Source organism: Microcaecilia unicolor, chromosome 8 (assembly GCF_901765095.1).
Source record: "Microcaecilia unicolor chromosome 8, aMicUni1.1, whole genome shotgun sequence".
In the NCBI taxonomy this organism is placed as follows: domain Eukaryota; kingdom Metazoa; phylum Chordata; class Amphibia; order Gymnophiona; family Siphonopidae; genus Microcaecilia; species Microcaecilia unicolor.
Genome location: NC_044038.1, coordinates 51,647,597 through 51,663,864, shown reverse-complemented (window position 1 = coordinate 51,663,864; position 16,268 = coordinate 51,647,597). Strand labels below are relative to the sequence as shown.

The following is a 16,268-nucleotide window of genomic DNA, read 5'->3' as shown; positions in this document are numbered from 1 at the left end:
ATGAACCCATCAGGAAACAGGATATCCTCACGGAAACTTGGCCATCTGTATTGAATAGAACAGTGTAGAAAAATGAGCACAAAATACAAAGTTTATAAGTGCTGTTTCTACCAGCTACACTCATTTTTTAAGCTGTTTAGTGATATTCCATTTTTATTTTATGATATTTATATCTAGATATGGGAAGCTTTGAAATAAATTAAAAAGCTGTAAAAAAAATAAATCTTTTGTCCTCCACCTTTTAAGGCACTACTTATCAAACTGGAACAGCTTTTGACTTTTTACAGATTATTTCTAATAATCTTTGGCTATTGTTTTCAATAGCATTTGCTATTATTTTAGGTGAACTAAAATGGCATCAAACTCTGCATACTGCTTGGAAGCTCTGCCTACTAGCCTCAGCCTGTATAATGGACTAGATAGGAACTCCCCTCCCCGTCTTATGTTTTCTTCAACCTCCTTGGGCACACCACTGGTAGAATCACTTTCCTAAGAGTGAACTCTACTACTATCCTTTCTTGTCTCCCACTTAACCAGTTTTAAGCCAGTCACTTTAGGGCTATACCAAGAACGCTTAGTTTATTTATAAGTTGCCTATGAGGAACCATGTCAAAGGATTTGTTAAAATCTAAGTATAGCACATCTAGAGCTCTCCCTCAATCCAACTGTTTGAGATGTAATAAGATGCACAACATGCATGCAGCAAGTTAAATATTGCTGTGGAACTTTTAGTCAAGCAGCATTAGGGCCCTTAAGTCATGTTAAAGGCCAATTAACATGACTTAAGTCCCTAATGCAGCTTGATGAATTTCCCCTTTAATGTTTTACTTACTTGAAGGCTTTTAATTAATTATGAGTTGTTATGTGTTTAGATTTTATGTATGTTTTATCTTTAAGCTGCTTAGGTGTAAGCAGGTTATACATTTTGGGGTCCTTAAAGTGGCCAACGGCAGTTTTAGCGCCACTGTAAAATGGCCACATTTAAATTTTGTCCATTAATGGCCATGTGCTAATTTCCAAATTAGCATGTGGCCATTACCACCTGAGCCCTTACCGCCTCCTTTTTAGAAGATAGTAAGGCTTCACATGCTACTCATGTGGTAATCAGGCAGCATGCAGTAATGCGCCCATGCTGCCTGATTACCACCAGGAAAGCCTACTGCCCACCCCCGTGCTAGCAAATATTATTTTCTAGTGTGGGAAATGGTGTGTGGCAAACCCAGAACTATCTCAGAGTGCCTGGGCATGCCCAGCTGTCATGCTGTTTTGCTGAGTGCTACCCTTGCAGTTGCCCTACCATGCCTTGGTAAAAGGGCCCTTCTATATATATAATTCTCACCTAAAATGTTCTGTCCTGCCTGGGACCGTGGCTCCTGTGGTCTGCTAGGCACCATCATGACATGTGGCCCTCACGCCCCTCCCACCGAGTTCCAGACTCCGCCCTCCCTCCAATTTCAACACCCCCCTCCGCGTTATGGACCCCTGCCGCAACCTCCTCGACCCCCCCTTCCCGACGAAAACACTCCCCCGCCGCCGTCGCATAACTGTGCTGACGGGGACCCCAACCCCCGACAGCCGAAGTTCTCTTCTCGGCTGCGCCGGGGCGTTGCTTCATGAGTGATCAGCTGTTCAAGTTTCTGTGCATGTGTCTGACATCAGACGCACGCACAGAAACTTCAACAGATGATCATTCAGCAAGCAACATGCCGGCACAGATGAAAACAGAACTTTGGGGGTTGGGTCCCCCGTCAGCACAGGTACGCGACGGCGGCGGGGGAGTGTTTTCATCGGGAAGGGGGGGTCGAAGGGGTCGCGGCAGGGGGATCCAGGAGTCTGTAACGCGAAGAGGGGGGTGTTGAAATCGGAGGGAGGGGAGAGTCTGGAACTCAGTGGGAGGGGCGTGAGGGGGCCTTGAAATGGGTGGGTGGAAGGCTTTGAACTGGGAGGGAGGGAGGCAGGCCTTGAACTGGGAAGGAGGAGGGAGGCAGGCCGGCCTTGAACTGGGAGACCTTGAACTGGGAGGGAGGGAGGCCTTGAACTGGGAGGCAGGGAGGGAGGGTGGCCTTGAACTGGGAGGGAAGGAGGGAGGGAGGCCGGCCTTCAACTGGGAGGGAGGCCTTGAACTGGGTGGGTGGGAGGGAGGGTGGCTTTGAACTGGGAGGGAGAGTGGGAGGGGGGTCTGGAACTCGGAGGGAACAGAGCGAGACAGTGAGGGAGGGTGGGGGATTGCCTTGCTAGTGCCTGTTTCATTTCATAACGAAACGGCCCTTTTTTACTAGTTTATAAATAAATACATGAATACGAATAATAATCTGGGGGCTTTGCCAACAATTCTAGTTTAAAGCCTTTTCAGTAAATTAGATGGTCTGCTGTGGAAGACACTTTGTTCCTTTTTTGATAATTGGACACTTTTGTTCATTAGCCTTGGGAAATTCATTCCATGGTCCATGAAGCCGAAATGCTTTAAGTGAAACTATCCATGGTCTTTACCATTGAAAGGAAGGATCAACAAGAACACCTCCTGTTCACCTATCTGCTTCACCCTCTCTCTGAGATATAGTTACTTTTGTTATGTTCAGTGGGATGCCTAGCAGCATAATTTGTGCCGACATGGATGAGCAGCATTGGATGATAGTCAGTAGGCTTGAAGAGGCTTGGCAAATTCTCTATAACATCTCTCATTGCACCAGGCAAGCATCACAATAGGCTATCTTTTATCAACCATTAGTTACAAAAAAAACTCTACAATAGATATAGATAGATAGATAGATAGATAGATAGATAGATAGATAGATAGATAGATAGATGTAGCTGTATTAGCATATCCTGAATAACTTGAAGTGTACTCACAACAGTTTTCTTGAAATATAGTTATCTCAAAATTAGCCCATGCTGTTATAGCTATTTATTGAGAGAAAATGTAGTTCTAGATATACAGCTACATATATACATATATATATATATATATATATAAATATTGTGGAGGATATTGTTTTTTAAGTGACTGTTGTAGGCATTTGTATCTCAGGCTCCTTTTTCTTCTTATTTTTGTAGGAGTCTGTTTGCTTTAGCTGTTTGATTATAAATGTTGGCTTTGAATAGTTTTGAATATATTTTTGTTTTATTTATTTCCATGGGCGTAGATTGGAGGGGCGAGCCCAAACGAGTCTTCTTAAAGGAAGTCGCACCGGCGAACTGGCGGGGCTTAATTGTGTCTTCCCTGCCGGCGCTGCCTCGGTCCCTGACTCCCTGCAGCATTCTTGTGTTCACCCGTACCTGTCGCCGTCAGCGCTGCCATTCATTCTCACAGGCAGCCTTGCTCCCGCTCCCCTTTGCCGTGTCCACTCCTCCGGCTCTCTCTGAAGCACTTCCTGTTAAACAGGAAGTGCATCAGAGAGAGCCGGAGGACGCGGCAAAGGGGAGCAGGAACGGAGCTGCCTGTGAGAATGAATGGCAGCGCTGACGGCGACGGGTACGGGTGAACTAGAGAATGCTGCAGGGATTCAGGGACCGAGGCAGCGCCGGCAGGGAAGACCGAGGCAGCATGCTGGCTGGTGGCAGGGAGAGACAGGAGGAGAACTGTTGGGGTAATGCTGGTAGGTAGAGGTGAGAGAGGGAGGTGGGGAATGTTGGTGGGGGGAGATGCATGGGGAGAGAGAGGGAGAAATAGTGCTGGATGTGGAGGAGGTGGGAGGGACAGATGCACAGCAAGAGAAAAGGGGAAATGTTGGAAAATGGAAGTGGGAGGGAGGGAGACAGAGAGAGATGCTGTATGGGGATGGGAGGGATGCTAAAAGGGGAAGGAAGAGGACGAAAGAGATAGATGTTGGGCCCAGGGTGCAAGGAAGGGAGATACTGAGAGTGATGTGAGCAGTGGGAGAGAAGAAGAAGGAGGGAAGAGAGGTTGTACATGGGGATGGATGAGAGGGAGGGATAGATATACACTAGAGGGGAAAGAGAAAAAGAGGGAGATTGTGGATCCAGGGACAGAAGGGAGTGAGGGAGAAATGCTGGACAATTGGAGGGAGGGAAGACAGAGAGGAAGAAATGCTGGACCACAGGGAAGGGGGGGCTGGAAGATGCTGGGGTGTGTGTGTGTGGAAGGAACAGGGAGATATTAGGCTACAATGGGAGAAAGGGAGCAGGCGTGCTGGGCTAGAAGGTTGGAGGGAAGAAGATGCTGCAAATGGTGGAACTATTTGGGAGAGGCCAAAGGGGAGGTGGGAAGGAAACAAATGAGAGGATGATAGTGATGAGGGGGGGGGGCAGAAATGTGGTAATAGAGAGTTGATTAAAGATGAAAGGAAATGGAAGGTTGGAGGAAGGACTGAGAAGAGGAATGGGGCAGCTAGTGGGTGAGAGAAGGAAATGGAATTTGATAGCTGAAAACTAAAAAGGAGAAGGCTGAGGACGAGGGTGAAATTTAAGTGAACAGAGAGGCAGTAAAGAAACAAAACAGAGAGGAAAGAGCTAAAAAAGAAATAATGTGTCAAAGGTAGGTGTAGTGAAGGAATGGAATAAGACAGGAGAGAAGAGAAAAGACAAATGGACAGCAAGCAGTTGAAGGAGAATTAGCAGAAAGACAGGAAAAGAGGAAACTGGAACCAGCATGATTGAACAGTAAAATGTCCAGACAACAAAGGTACAAAAAAGTATTTTATTTTGAATCTATTAAATGGAATATCAAATGGAAAGAAGACACTCAGTGGCGTAGCTAGGGTAGTTGACACCCGGGGCTGGTCATTTTTTAACACCCCCCCCCCCCCCCAAATCCAGTACAAGGCATACCGAGAATACAAAACACTCAGGACCTATATATAGAGCAATTATACCATACCATAAGCAGTAATTTGTACGAGTCACACAAGGAAAAGGAAAGCATCTTAAACACTACAGTGAACACTAGAACATCAATTCACCTATTGTAAAACGAAAACAGACAGAATAGTACAGATCGTCAATCCTACACAGTCAGTGCCAACCGAAAGCCATGTCTTTTTCACAAACACAGATACACCCTAATCCACTATAGAATAAGTAATAATAAACTTTCTATTTAGACAAAAATTAAACTGAACCCCCGATGCCAGACTCTGTATACAATACAACACCAAAAAAACAGAAAATGTCCCCTAGTACTGTGCAAAATATAAAGACAGCAGATGTAAATTTGAAAAAACTAACAAATACCAATCACCACTTTACAAATTAACAAATAGAAATAAAACAAATATAGAAAATAAAATACCATTTTATTGGACTAATACATTTAGCTTCCAGGGGCCAAAATCTCCTTCCTCAGGTCAATACAGTATAGTGCTGTTACAGTATCCTATCCTGACCTGAGGAAGGGGATTTTGTTCTCTGAAAGTTAAGTCAAAATGTATTAAAATTAGTCCAATAAAAAGATTACCTTATTTACATGTTAAAGCAAAAAAATAAAAATATGTATTTTATTTACAGTTTGTTGTCTCTGGTTTCTGCTTTCCTCATCTTCTTTTCAGTCTTCCTTCCATCCAGCATCTGTCTTCGCTCTCTCTCTCTGCCATCCAGTGTCTGCCCTCTCTAATGTCCCTTCCATCCACTGTCTGCCCTCTCTGCCCCTTCCATCCACATCTGTCCTCTATTTCTGCCCCTTCCATCCACCATCTGCCCCAGTCTGCCATCTCCCTCTCTCCCTTCCAGCCACATCTGCCCTCTATCTTTGCCCCTTCCATCCACCATTTGCCCCAGTCTGCCCTCTTTCTATCTCCCCCTTCCACCCACCATCTGCCCTTTCTCTCTGCCCCTTCAATCCGTCTGCCCTCCCTCTCCCATCCATCCAGGGTCTGCCCTCCCTCACACTCCCCCCTTCCATCCAGGGTTTGTCCCCTCTCTGCCCCCTCTTTTCAGCCCCCAGTTCCAGCCCCCTTATTTCACCTGCCCCTGGTTCCAGCCCCAGCCCACATCTCCCACCTGCCCCCCTTTTCAGCCCCACTATCCCACCAGTCCCCAGCCCTTTTCTTCCATTAGTCCCGAGCTTCAGCCCCCAGCCACTTCTCCCTGTCCCCTTTTCAGCCCCCAGTTCCAGCCCCCTTCATCCACCACATGCCTTGCATCCCCCCTTTTCAGCCCCAGACCCATTCTCCCACCTGCCCCAGGCATGGACCCATTTTCCCTCCTGCCCCTTGTCAGACCCCAGTTCCAGCTTCAGACCCCTTCTCCCATCTGAGCACTCCCCTCTGAGCACCCCCACCCCTCCCCAATCCCCTTCTTCCCATCTGAACACTCCCCTCTGAGCACCCCCACCCCTCCCCAATCCCCTTCTCCCCTCCGAGCACCCATCTGAGAACCCCTCTGGGCTCACCCACCCACCCTCCCCAATCCCCTTCTCCCCTCTGGGATCCCCCACCTTCCCCTTCTCCCCTCTGAGCTCCCCCACCCTCCCCAATCAACTTCTCCCCTCTGAACACCCCTCTGGGCTCCCCCACCCCTTCCCAATCCCCTCTGAACACCCCCACCCCTTCTCCCATCTGAGCTCCCCCACCCCTTCTCCCATCTGAGCACTCCCCCTCTCCCATCTGACCCCCCCCCCGACCTGGTCCCGTCCCCCCTTGTGGAGAGCTGACAGAGCCCTGTCTCCTGCCATCACCCTTCATTTTTTTTTAATCCATTGCAGCGACGCAGGCAGCGCTTCGCGTCTGCCCCGTGTGTGCTGTGAAGATAGAAAATCACCTCGTTAGCGTCGGCCCTTCCCCCGTTGTGTCCCACCCTCTTCTGAGGTAACTTCCTATTTCCTTGAGGGCGGGACACAACGGGTGGAAGGGCCGACGCTAACGAGGTGATTTTCTATCTTCACAGCACACGCAGGGCAGACGCGAAGCACTGCCTGCGTCGCTGCAATGGATTAAAAAAAAACGAAGGGGGCAGGAGACGAGGGCTGTCCAGAGCACCCCCCCCCACCCGCTGACACCCGGGGCGGACCGCCCCTACCGCCCCGCCCTTCCTACGCCACTGAAGACACTGCATAAAACAGAAGACACTGGGACCAAAGCGAATAGAAAAACTAATGAGCAGACAACAAAGGTAGAAAAAAGTATTTTATTCAGAATTTATTAATTGGAATATGTCAGCTTTTTGAAATGTGCATCTGTGAAATTTTGCATGTAAGTTTCAATTTTTCTGGTATTGCTGCATGCTGAGTCTGACTTCTTGAGTTAACTTTCCAGTTCAGTATTTTGCCTTCATATTTTTTGCTTTCTAGTTCCTTGTGTCATGTCTGTTGTGTCATGTGTTTTTCACGAGGTAGTGTATTGGTGTTTTAGAGCCTGGTGTGATTACAGTTCTGCCTTTTCACGCATAAGGTTGCAGCTCGTCCTGTCCTTGGAATTAGTGCTGTTATGGTTTAGTAAGGTTATGAGTGTGTTTTTGCACAAGTTTGTGTATAGTGTATTGCAGTGGAGAGATTGTGTGTTGGCTTTACTGAGGTGGCACCAAAACATCAGAAAGGGTGTAGAGCCTAAATCATGACACACTACCTCTTGAAGGATCTACATATAGAGCTTATGCATTTCTAAGGTCAACACTGGCATGGTATGGGAAAGGGGGTGGGGAAATAATACTGGAGTGGAAGAGGGAGTGCTGGGTAAGGAGGAAAGAAGGAAGGAAGGGAGAAAGAGCTGGCTTGATATCTCATACATATTCATTATGGTTATTCCTAAAAAAAGCCAGCTCTTTTTCCCTTCCTTCATATTAGCATATCATTTGCATATAAAGATATATATGCAAATGATATGCTAATATGCTCCGCCCCATCCTTTGCCCCCCACCCCCAAATGAAACAGTCAAACTACGACTATGATTTATTTCACAAATTTCTATCCCACCCTATCCAAAGTTCTGGGCAAGTTACATACATAGCTTTGAGATGTAAGTTTTAAAACCCCTCCCTGCTGGAATGAGTAACTTAGCGGATATAATGCATGCAAATGTATGTTAGATATCTGGAAAAAGAAAAACTAACTGGTTGGCTGTGTTCCCGGACCTGGGTCTTGAGAATCCCTGATGGAGGGTAATATTCGTATTGGGTTTGGCACCCCATTGTTTTAAAATGTTGGCATCTATACAGAGAACCAGACCGCCCCTCACAGAAGAACTAAATTTTGTTTTGTCTATTGCAGAAGACAAGACTCCCGAAAGGAGCATGCGCAACTGTTACCTCGGCAAACAGCAGGCGGGATATAGAGGCGGTGCTGCCGGTGAATGTCTCTTGTTGCGCATGCGAAGAAGTGGATGGTACTCGCTTACGGTGTCGTGGTGCTACTATTGCTCTGGTTTCATTCTCGTCGACCAGTTAATGTCAAATTCTGCAGCTCTGTAACGAGCAGGATTTTATGGTACGTAGCTTCTCCTCATTTTAAATTTTATATGTACACTTTGGAACAGCGTAGGAGGGAGTAGTATTAAAGTTGATGTACAGTGGTTCCCTGTCTTCTGACGCTTGATATCACTTGGGGTTGATAGGTCTTACTAATTAATTATTTTTATTTATTATTATTATTATTTTTTTTGCTCCTTAGCAAATTTCAACGAGATTTGAAATCCCAGCGTGAAGAAGGTGGTTATAACTGAGTTGATTTTCACAAATCTTTTGGCTGCAGATGACATTGTGGGAACATTTTTTCTTCCTGGCATTTACCTCGCTGGTATCTGCTGAATATTCAGAGTATCTAAAGTGGGATGGGGGGTGGTAAGTAAGACGATCTTGTTAGATTGATTGGAATAATTATTTAAAAACGCATATTGTTGGGCTGCGATTGCTCATGACGATAGTGACTAACATCAGATGCGGTAGTACTTAATGTCGATGTACATAAACCAATAAAAATTGTGTGCTGGTACTCAGTATTTCATAGCTCAGGGAATAATGGAAACATATTTTTATCAATGTTTATGCAATTTCATTGTAAGGCATTTTGTGATTCAAAATATCCTGGGTTGTTTTTCTTTGTTTTGTTTTTGTAATGTCCAGTTTCAGGAAGGTAACTAGTGATTGGATTGTAGCCAGTAGGTAATGGCGTGGATTAAATGCAGAGTACCGAGTACACAGAAGGCTTTATCTATATAATCTGTATGCTGATGCTGAACCAGTAATGTGCTTTTAACTTATCAAGAGACTCTTGCAGCTGTAAAAATTTCCTTGTGATCTTGGGCAAGTAACCAACTGTAAGCCTTCAGAGGACAAGAACATACCAACTTACTGTACATGAATGTAATAGGCCTTGAGCTACTACTGAAAAAGGCATGAGCTAAATCCAGAATCCTTTTCTGAAAATATTACTGTTGGGTTGAGTAAGATAAGATTAGAGTAGTAGTGACGTTTTTACTTTGTGGTTTCAGCCAGAGACTTGCTTCCTAATAAAGTAGGATTTCCCCCCCCCCCCCCCCCCCAAAGATAAGCAATTGCTGATTGAAGAACAGAGCTACATGAATATATGATGAAGATGTGAAATTCTTCTGCCATCGAGGCAGCTACTTATCTATCCTGTTAGCCCTAACAATGATGAGCCTTCACATGAAAGGAGAAGTCATATGTTTGGATAGTTCTCATAGTTAAGATGAGGTTTTCATTGCAGCAGGAGCCACATGGGGAGTCTGTTCAGCTACTACACTGTTTTTGTCATTGAATAACTCTTGCCAGCACTGCTTTATTCCTTGTTAGTGTGGGGTGTACACAGATAACTCTTTTGGTGTGTTATTGGGAATGTGACACTTAGTATAGATTACAGAACGTGACTCCGCCATGTTCTGGAATTAGACAGTGTAGTGTTTGGAAAGAAATTGTGTTCCCGTTATCTGTAGATCCGAATTAATAACGCACAATTAATAACAACTAACTTCACACTGAAGAGTGTTGTAAAAATAGATTGCTTATTTATTTACAGTAGCATCAAGAACAAAATGAAAATGCAGGAGTCATGAAACAGAAATGGTCTTATGAAAACAGCACAGTGTAAATGCACATAGATCCCAAAGGTAGGATCCTAATTCAGCCAGTTACTCTAAACCCACAGCACTTACAAACAACTATATATAGCAACTATATAACCTGAGTGGAGATAGTACCAGATATCCAGCAGGTGGCAGAGTGTTCCTCAGACAGATCAGTCAGACGCAGAGCAGGTGCTGCAGATAGAAATCACAAGCTGCAGCTGGGTTGGTGACGTGTATTCTGACCTTGTTGTCGATGCCTAATAACTTTGTTTATCCCACATGTTGTGACTTGAGAAGCCACAATATTGTGTCACTGGCACCACATAGAAGGAGTCACCTTGACAATGAGCCGGGGTTTTATAAACAATATGTGGTGTTTTTCCAGCCACAATGCCTCTCCGGCTGCAAGGGAAATTCCGATAGTCCTTCGCTGGTCTGGCCATAAACATAAGAGTAGACATATTGGGTCAGACCAATGGTCCATCTAGCTCTAGCCCAGTCCAAACAGTGGCCAAGCCAAGTCACAAGTATCTGGCAGAAACCCAAATCGTGGCAACATTCTATACTACAAATCCCAGGGCAAGCAGTTGCTTCCTCATGTCTGTGTCAATACTAGACTATGGACTTTTCCTCCATGAATTTGTCCAAACATTTTTTAAACCCATATACGCTAACTACTGTTACTACAGCCTCCAGCAAAGAGTTCCAGAGCTTAACTATTCTTTGAGTGAAAAAATATTTCCTCCTATTGGTTTTAAAAGTATTTCCATGTAACTCCCTAAAGTGCCCCCTAGTCTGTGACCCACAGTTTGGGAAACCCTGCATTAAATCCATTTAAAGCTTAATTTAAATCACTAGTTAGGATGATTGTGCATGGATAAAAGTGATACTATAAAATATCAGCTTGTTTTATTTTAATGGCATTAAATATAAATTAACAACAATATTTTTGCTCAAAACATGCAAATGCAAGTAATAACTTCAGAAGCCCAACCAAAAGCTATGGCCAGGGATGTCAGGCAGTCCTTCAGATAAAACAGTAGCATGACATTAGTGAAGATTCTTATATGAAGATCTGAGGCAGTGGATGCAATCTCTCATATGCATATTCATTTTGGATATCCTGAAGACACAACTGGCTGAGTGTGCCCCAAAGATTGGGTTGAGAAGCACTTATCTAGATGGTCATATATGCCTCATTTATTACCTCGGAGCAGGAGCAATTGCCATAGTGCCATTTCATTTGGGCAATCAGACTTGCGTTTCTTTATTGCACTGTTTGCATTTTGTATCCATGCCTGTTTACCCAAAGCTACAGGAACTTAATTAGAGATCCCAGCTGGGAATAGACTTTTACATCCTGCTGTCATGATAGGTTTTCTCTTCTACAGTTAAGAATAGCCATACTGGGTCAGGCCAATGGTCCATTTAGCCCAGTATCCTGTTTCCAACAGTGGCCAATCCAGGTCACAAGTACCTGACAGAAACCCAAATAGTAGCAATATTCCATTCTACCAACCCCAGAGGAAGCAGTGGCTTCCTCATGTTTGTCTCAGTAGCAGTCTATAGAATTTTCTTCCAGGAACTTGTCCAGGCCTTGTTTTAAACCCAGATACGCTAACCGCTGTTACTACATCCTCCAGCAAAGTGTTCCAGAGCTTAACTATACTTTGATTGAAAAAATATTTCCTCCTATTTGTTTTAAAAGTATTTCCATGTAACTTCCTCGAGTGTCCCCTAGTGTTTATATTTTTGGAACGAGTAAAAAATCGATTTACTTATACTCGTTCTACACCACTCAGGATTTTGTAGACCTCAATCATATCTCCCTTTATTTATTTATGTATTTGTTTATTGCTTTTGTATCCCACATTTTCCCACCTATTTGCAGGCTCAATGTAGCTTACATTGTTCCATCATGGCGATCGCCATTCCGGAGTGAGAGATACAAGTGGTATTACATTAAAGATCATGATTGACATAGCTCTGTCTCTTTTCCAAGCTGAAGAGCTCGTACCTCCTTTAGCCTTTTCTCATATGAGAGGAGTTCCATCCACTTTATAATTTTGGTTGCTCTTCTTTGAACCTTTTCTAATTCCGCTATATCTTTTTTGAGATACGGTGACCAGAACTGAACGCAGTACTCAAAGGTGCGGATGCACCATGGAGCGATACAAAGGCATTATAGTATTTTCGGTCTTCACCATCTCTTTCCTAATAATTCCTAGCATCCTGTTTGCTTTTTTGTCCACAACCGCACACTGAGCAGAAGATTTCAGTGTATTATCTACAGCAACATTTAGGTCTTTTTCTTGAGCGCTGACCCCCAAGGTGGACCCTAGCATCAGGTAACGATGATTCGGATTATTCTTTCCAATGTGCATCACCTTGCATTTGTCCACGTTAAATTTCAACAGCCATTTGGATGCCCAATCTTCCAATTTCCTAAGGTTTTCCTGCAATTTTTCACAGTCCGCACGTGTTTTAAGAACCTTGAATAGTTTTGTTATCATCTGCAAATTTAATTACCTCACTCATCGTTCCAATTTCCATATCATTTATAAATATGTTAAATAGCACCGGTCCCAGTACAGATTCCTTTCGGCACTCTACTGTTCACCCTCCTCCATTGAGAGAAATGACCATTTAACCCTACCCTCTGTTTTCTGTTCAATAACCAATTCCTAATCCACACCAGAACTTTGCCTTCTAGCCCATAACTCTTTAATTTTCTCTGGAGTTTCTCATGAAAAACTTCATCAAAAGCTTTCTGAAAATCTAGATACGCTACATCAACCGTCTCACCTTTATCCACATGTTTATTCATGCCTTCAAAGAAATGACGTAGGTGCTGATAATAACATTGCTATTCTGGTACATTGGTACCCTTGGTAGCATTCTCTTGTCTGTATGTAAAGCCAAGGCTTATTATACAACATTCCTCTGCATGAAAGATGAGATCAGCTAGAGTCTGTATTTTAAAGTCAGGTTGGAAGTCCCGAACAGTTCCATGTATCATAATTCCATATACCTCTGTTATATAGGAAATTACAGTGCTATATATAATGCTTTATGCAGGGGCCCTTTGCCCCCACAGTTAGTACTAAATAGTATTAGAGAGTGCTCACTAGAACTTCCTGCACATATTGCTGTGCCGGACATGTGATATGCGCTGCTGCCCACATGAATCAGGAATGCATTGTTTCTGTTAATGAGATCTTGGCAGCCAAATATTTTTTAGAAATCCTAAAGCCCAGTACAGTTTACAATCATTTTCTGTTTGGCTGATTGCAAGGAAGGTAGTGGATATCTGAAATGATGTACTAGCAGAGGTGGTGAAGGATGGTGCAGTAAGCAGAACTTGGGTATGCTTTAGGCAGATGTAGGGGACAAGGAGGGCAACAGGGTTGAGAAGTCAGCTCCCCCCCCCCCCTAATATCTTTTAAGTATAGTAATCTTATTCTTATATGTTCATTTACTCAGTGCAGACAATGGAGCAGACTGTTGGGCGACTTGGTCCTGATATGCTATCATCTACTGTATTAGACAAAAATATGTTGACTTAGAACTCATTTATTTTAAGACGGATAACAGAAAGACAACTTAAAACACTTCAGTCAGTGGCATATAGGTAATTTAATGAAAAAAGAATTTTTAAGCAACAGCACCGTGGTGAAGAGAGGTCATAGAGCAGTGAGCTGTAGAGCTGCTGTTAGCAAGGCTGCCAGGGTACCCAGGTTGGGTTACAGGCTAGAACCCTGACAGAGGTTCTGGTATGCAAACAAGCCATTGGTATTTATCTATACATAAATGTTTAATGCAGCTTGCTTGAGGTTTCTGCAGTCTTGAACATTATATTTAATTTATGTGGTGATTACCCTTGAGACAATTTGGGAAGCCCTGGTGAGTTTGGAAACTACTTTTTCTAACAAGATTTCTACTTTGGTGACGTTAACTCTCACCTCCTGGTAAAGTTGCTGATTTAGAAATTAAAACACAGCATTTGGAGTCCTTTGAGTCATCAACTAAGTCTGACATTGTTAAACTTCAGGAGGGACAAGGTGCTTTAATAAAGGAGAATTTGTTATTGCAGAGAAAAATAGAACATTTGGAAAATCAGCAAAGATTGAAGACATTATGATTTACAAATTTTCCTGAATTTACCAGCAGTCGCTCCTCTCATAACTTTTAACATGTATATCAGAAATTTTGAAAATACCAGAACAATCATACCCTCCTGTTTTTAGAATTTGTTTGTTGTCTTATACTAAGAAATCTTCTGACCATTAGTGATGGGTTCCGAGGTACCATTTGATGAGTTAAACTTGGCTTAGATGATAGACGATGAAACCATTGGAGCCCAAGCTGTTACTTTAATTGTAGACTTTGTTTTACAGCCAGACTGAGATTGGATTTAGAGAAATTTTTTTCGTCATAAACAATAATTATTTTTGAATTACAGAATTAGAGTTTTCCCTGATATATCTAGACAAATTCAACAAAGGCGTCAATCCTTTTTGAAACTGCGTCCACGTGTTCTGCAGTTACAGGGCATCTTCTGGCTTAATTTTCCTTGTAAATGTGTGATTAAACAAAGTAAATGACGGCAGATAAAGACCTGTACGTTCCATCTAGTCTGCCCAACAAGATAAACTCATTCACATGGTATGTGATACTTTATATGTATACCCGAGTTTGATTTGTCCTTGCCTTTCTCAGGGCACAGACCGTAAAATCTACCCAGCACTGTTCTTGTACTAAGCTCTGGAGCTAACGTCAAAGCCCCTTAAAATTTACACTCTAGCCCATCCCTATCTATTCAGTCACAATCAGGGCATAGACCGTAGAAGTCTGCCCAGCTCCCATTTTGTTTCCCAATTACCGGTGTCGCCACCCAATCTCGGCTAAGATTCCACGGAACCATTCCTTCTGAACAGGATTCCTTTGTGTTTATCCCACACATGTTTGAATTCCATTACCGTTTTCATCTCCACCACCTCACGCAGGAGGGCATTCCACATATCTACCACCCTGTCCGTGAAAAAATACTTCCTGACATTAGTCCTGAGTCTGCCCCCCTTCAACCTCAGTTCATGTCCTCTAGTTCTACCGCCTTCCTGTCGCCGGAAAAGGTTCATTTGCGGATTAATACCTTTCAAATATTTGAACGTCTGTATCATGTCACCCCTGTTTCTCCTTTCCTCTGAGGTATACATGTTCAGGTCGGCAAGTCTCTTGTACGGTTTGCAATGCAAATCCCATACCATTTTCGTAGCTTTTCTTTGCAGTGCTTCCAGACTTTTTACATCTTTAGCAAGATATGGCCTCCAAAACTGAACACAATACTCCAAATGGGGGCCTCACCAACGACTTGTAGAGGGGCATCAACACCTCCTTCTGCTGGCTCACAGTCAAATATATTTTATATATTAAACTACAGTCAAATATATTTTCTTTGAACCGGTTCATTTAACAACCTTCTTGGACTCCAGACAGGTCTCGACTCCTCCTCATCCACCATTGTCTGCTCCTGTAACTTCTACTTCGTAATTAGCTTGGTGTTACTCTTCCACCTTTTTTCTTATTAATGATATATCTTTGAATTGTGCCTTTCCTTCCTCTCCTATTTGTGGACTTGAGATACAATTATCACTTTGTTAAATTTATCCTTAATGATTTGTTTTTCTTTTGTTTATATAAAGAAGGTTAAGATGGTTAAGTACAGTATTTTCTTCTTATGATTAGTGTAACTTTTTATTAATCATATTGTTTTCTATTCAAGAGCTCTCTTGTAATATGCATTGAAAATTGGTTAAAATAAAAATTAACCCCCCCCCCCCCCCCACTGAAGTAGCTCTACTAAGGTGTATTATCATTAAGCGAACGCTTAAACAAAAATCAGAACGATCCAAATTATTCGGAGAGACAACAGAATCTAGTCTTTTTCCATCTCATTCTTTCTTCTTCCCAGCTGGTAGATAATACATCTTAGATACTATGATGTCCTGCAGCTTCAGATCTTCAGTACATCATCTCTCGAATAAATTGTACAGAGAATACTGGGGGACAGCAGTCTAGTCTTAGGAAAGTTCAACAATCTAAAGTTCTTACTCCAGGTAGAAGTTTCCAAAACTTTGTAATTTTTTTAATGTAAATTAAGACTGTCTTTCACAAAAGAAATCCCATATTTCAGTAAAGCTGTAATTTAGGAGTTCAGTAGACCAGAAATAATGATCTACTGCCTGCAGCTTAGCCTGCAAAGAGGTGGGATAAGGTGGGATACAAATGCAACAAAT

The 16,268-nt window shown here is 43.2% G+C and overlaps 1 protein-coding gene across 2 annotated transcripts in view; it reads left to right on the top strand.

Annotated features, from left to right (window-relative positions):
• Positions 1-8,266: 8,266 nt before the first annotated feature.
• JMJD8 (jumonji domain containing 8) overlaps positions 8,267-16,268 on the top strand; it is a 32,070-nt gene continuing 24,068 nt past the window's right edge. For both annotated transcript variants that reach the window (XM_030212265.1, XM_030212264.1), the window contains exon 1: positions 8,267-8,375. In XM_030212265.1, the coding sequence (XP_030068125.1) occupies positions 8,272-8,375 (104 nt within the window). In that variant the 5' untranslated portion in view covers positions 8,267-8,271. The remainder of the gene's footprint in view (positions 8,376-16,268) is intronic.